The sequence below is a fragment of the Triticum urartu genome, chromosome 2A, assembly GCF_056163025.1.
Source record: "Triticum urartu cultivar PI428250 chromosome 2A, HENAU_Tu73, whole genome shotgun sequence".
Lineage (NCBI taxonomy): Eukaryota > Viridiplantae > Streptophyta > Magnoliopsida > Poales > Poaceae > Triticum > Triticum urartu.
The window spans coordinates 708254742-708257607 of NC_141874.1; the positions used below are offsets into that span (position 1 = coordinate 708254742).

At 52.5% G+C, this 2866-nt stretch overlaps 1 protein-coding gene across 1 annotated transcript; it reads left to right on the forward strand.

Moving 5' to 3' along the window:
- On the forward strand, positions 1-806 carry LOC125534289 (auxin-responsive protein SAUR36-like). The gene has a single exon (XM_048697549.2). The coding sequence runs from the start codon at positions 57-59 to the stop codon at positions 504-506; it is 450 nt and encodes a 149-aa protein (XP_048553506.1). The 5' UTR covers positions 1-56; the 3' UTR covers positions 507-806.
- Positions 807-2866: the final 2060 nt, after the last annotated feature.

Consider the following 2866-nt stretch of genomic DNA (forward strand, 5'->3'; position numbering starts at 1 on the left):
TCAAAGAGTCAAGACAGAGAGAACAGCGGAGCAGAGCTAGCCCAGAGTCGACAAGCATGTGCAAGGTCATCAACACGGTCCAGTCTCTCGCCTCGCTGCGCCGCGCCGTGCGACGGTGGTGCGGCCGAGCGGCGGCCTCGGTGCGGCCCGTAAAGGACATGCTGGACGCCGCCGTGCCGGCGGGGCACGTGGCCGTGCGCGTTCGGGGCCGCGGCGACGGGGAGTCGTCGTCGAGGCGGCTCGTGGTGCCGGTGGCGCAGCTGAGCCACCCGGCGTTCCGGGAGCTGCTGCGCCAGGCGGAGGAGGAGTACGGCTTCCCGTCGGCCTCCGGGCCCCTCGCGCTCCCCTGCGACGAAGACCACCTCCGCGACGTCCTCCGCCGCGTCTCGTCGTCTGACTCCGAGGAGCGCCGCTCATTCCCTCGACGCCGCGGCGTCATGGCGGCGCCGCACGATGACTCGCGGCCGCTGCTGCAGGGGGTGGCCGCCGAGAAGCTCGTCTCGTGATCGATCGGTCGTTTGTTCGTGCGCCCAGACTCTGTACATTGCAGGAGCGGGATAGCCGTGTCCATTTGGCCCTTTACCTGCAGGCCAGTAGCACTGCGCGCGCTCCCATGCCGCGGCGCCGTGCCATCCATGGCGACGACGAGTGCGCGCGCTGAAACCGGGCAAGACTTTGCAGACTCGTGACAGGACAGTTAAACTGATAGATCACCTCGATGATGTACTATCCTGCACTATCACTCCATTAGTCGAGCTGGCATTACAAAATGTACATATCTTCTCCTCCTAGAAAATAAACGTGTATATATTTGCATCCTATTTCCATATCTGTTGGCTTTATGATGGACCGCAAAGTAGAGATAATCAGTTATACCGTGCACGGGATATCCGTGTATGGATCCACCGTTCATGCCAGCTTTAAGATTCGTGTTACTTTTTGGCTGGTTTTAGAACATCTAGTTTTAATGCTTTTTGTTGCGTTTTTCTTTCTGCTCCTAAGTGCATCATTTTGTTTTAATTCACCACATTCTCCACTTATTCATAAAGGGCAGGGATCTCTGCCGAGATAATGTGCAAAATACACCCAGAAGGTTCATGCACCCAAACTAGTAGAATGCCCGTGCGTTGCTACGGGCTCCAACGTATAAATGAACCAATAAGTAATTAAGGTCATCTTCAAGATTGACGCTCATTTCTCCCTCATACGTCCGGACGTGTTCGAGCATCAAACAGGCGCCCAGCAGGCTTCCCAAAATCCTACCTTCGTCCGGATTATCCATCATGTCAGCTCCAACACACGGTCCGGACACAAAAACTCCATCCCATGATCCACTCTTTCCCATTTCATGCCGGAGCCTCCCCTTCCCCCTCGGTTTCCTGCCGTAGTAGGGCATTTCTCGCTGGAGACCCTTGAAGCAACCATCAAATGGATTTACCCTTCTATCCTAACCAAAAAAAATTTACGACTTGATGAAAAAAAATATGAACAACTCGTTCATGAAATTTTCTGCAAAGCCATCTCTAGTGAAATGCAATTTGCCACATTTTCTAAAGTAGGAACATTATTCCGCTCAGACAGCCAAAAGGCCAACTCCAATGCATGACCCTAAATGAGCATCCATTTTGTGTGGATTCTGTCTGTTAGGATCGACCAAAGGGGTGGTGTCTGGCCATGCCTAACCAAATCTGGCCGGTGTGCCCAACCGGCCGTCCCATTTCGTTCGGGCATAGTGTTTTTTTGCAAGATGTTTGAAATCTAAAATTAAGGCAAGACCATAGACATGCCAGCGGCCATAGTTCTTGCCGACCAGAGTGCTAGCGGCCGACACACTTGCCAACACACAAAAAAGGGCCATAGTTCTTGCATCGCGTCCCTAGTTCATGTCGGCACACAAGCTGACATACAAAAAATGATGGCGCTCTTGGTCATAGCTCAATCATCTAGCTCGAGCATCTCCTTTTACTTCTTCTTGAACCACGGCCTTTTCCTCGGGGACATCTTTGTCAAGTCCACGGTCATGATCTCCACCTCCTTCGCCGTGAAAGTGAGTGCCACCTATTTTACTTTGTCTTTGCATTGGTCGCCTCAAATCTCGAGCTTCTTGGTTTGGACGTTCTCCTCAATCTCGAGCTTTTTCTATTGTATCTCAATGTAGGGTACTTGCTCCTCTTTCTCTTGGCGCTTCCTCTCCTCCCTTGCTTGCATTTGGGTCATCATGCCTTGCAAAGTTTCTTGCAAGGCAAATGTCGCCGTGTCATGCTTTTCGTCCACCTTGGGGTTGGTCTTGCCCCTCGGCCGCTTCTCCCCTTCTTCATGCTCAACCACGGCCGCCGACCCTCCATTCTTATTTTGGGTGGCATATTGCTCCTTGTACTTGGGGCAATTGCAAATGATAGTCCAACCAATGGGTAAGGGTGAGCGGCTTGTTACCATGTTGGGCCTTGAAGGGAGGGCGGAGCAGGGGGGTGGTGGGAGGGAAGGGGAAAGGGCGTGCCCCAACTGGCATACCAATGGGAGGACATGGGCGTGCGTCCTGCCCCGGCATACCAATGGGAGGACATGGGCGTGCGTCGTGCCCCGACTGGCATACCCTATCCGTTTGTACACAAATCCGGCTCAAATTTGGGACGTGAATGGGTCGCGGATGAACGAAAAACAGACACCTGCTTGTTTGCGTTGGGCCACGTTTTTTGTCCTTTTCAGCCTAACTAAACAAACCAACCCCAATCTCCATCCCACTCATTCTCACCCCTCACTCTTATTCCGCTCGGACAGTCGTAACTACTGCAAAATTTAAAATATTTATTAAGTGTGTTTTTTCAGTCAATGCAAGATGCCGTTCCTCACCTTCATTTCATCCGAA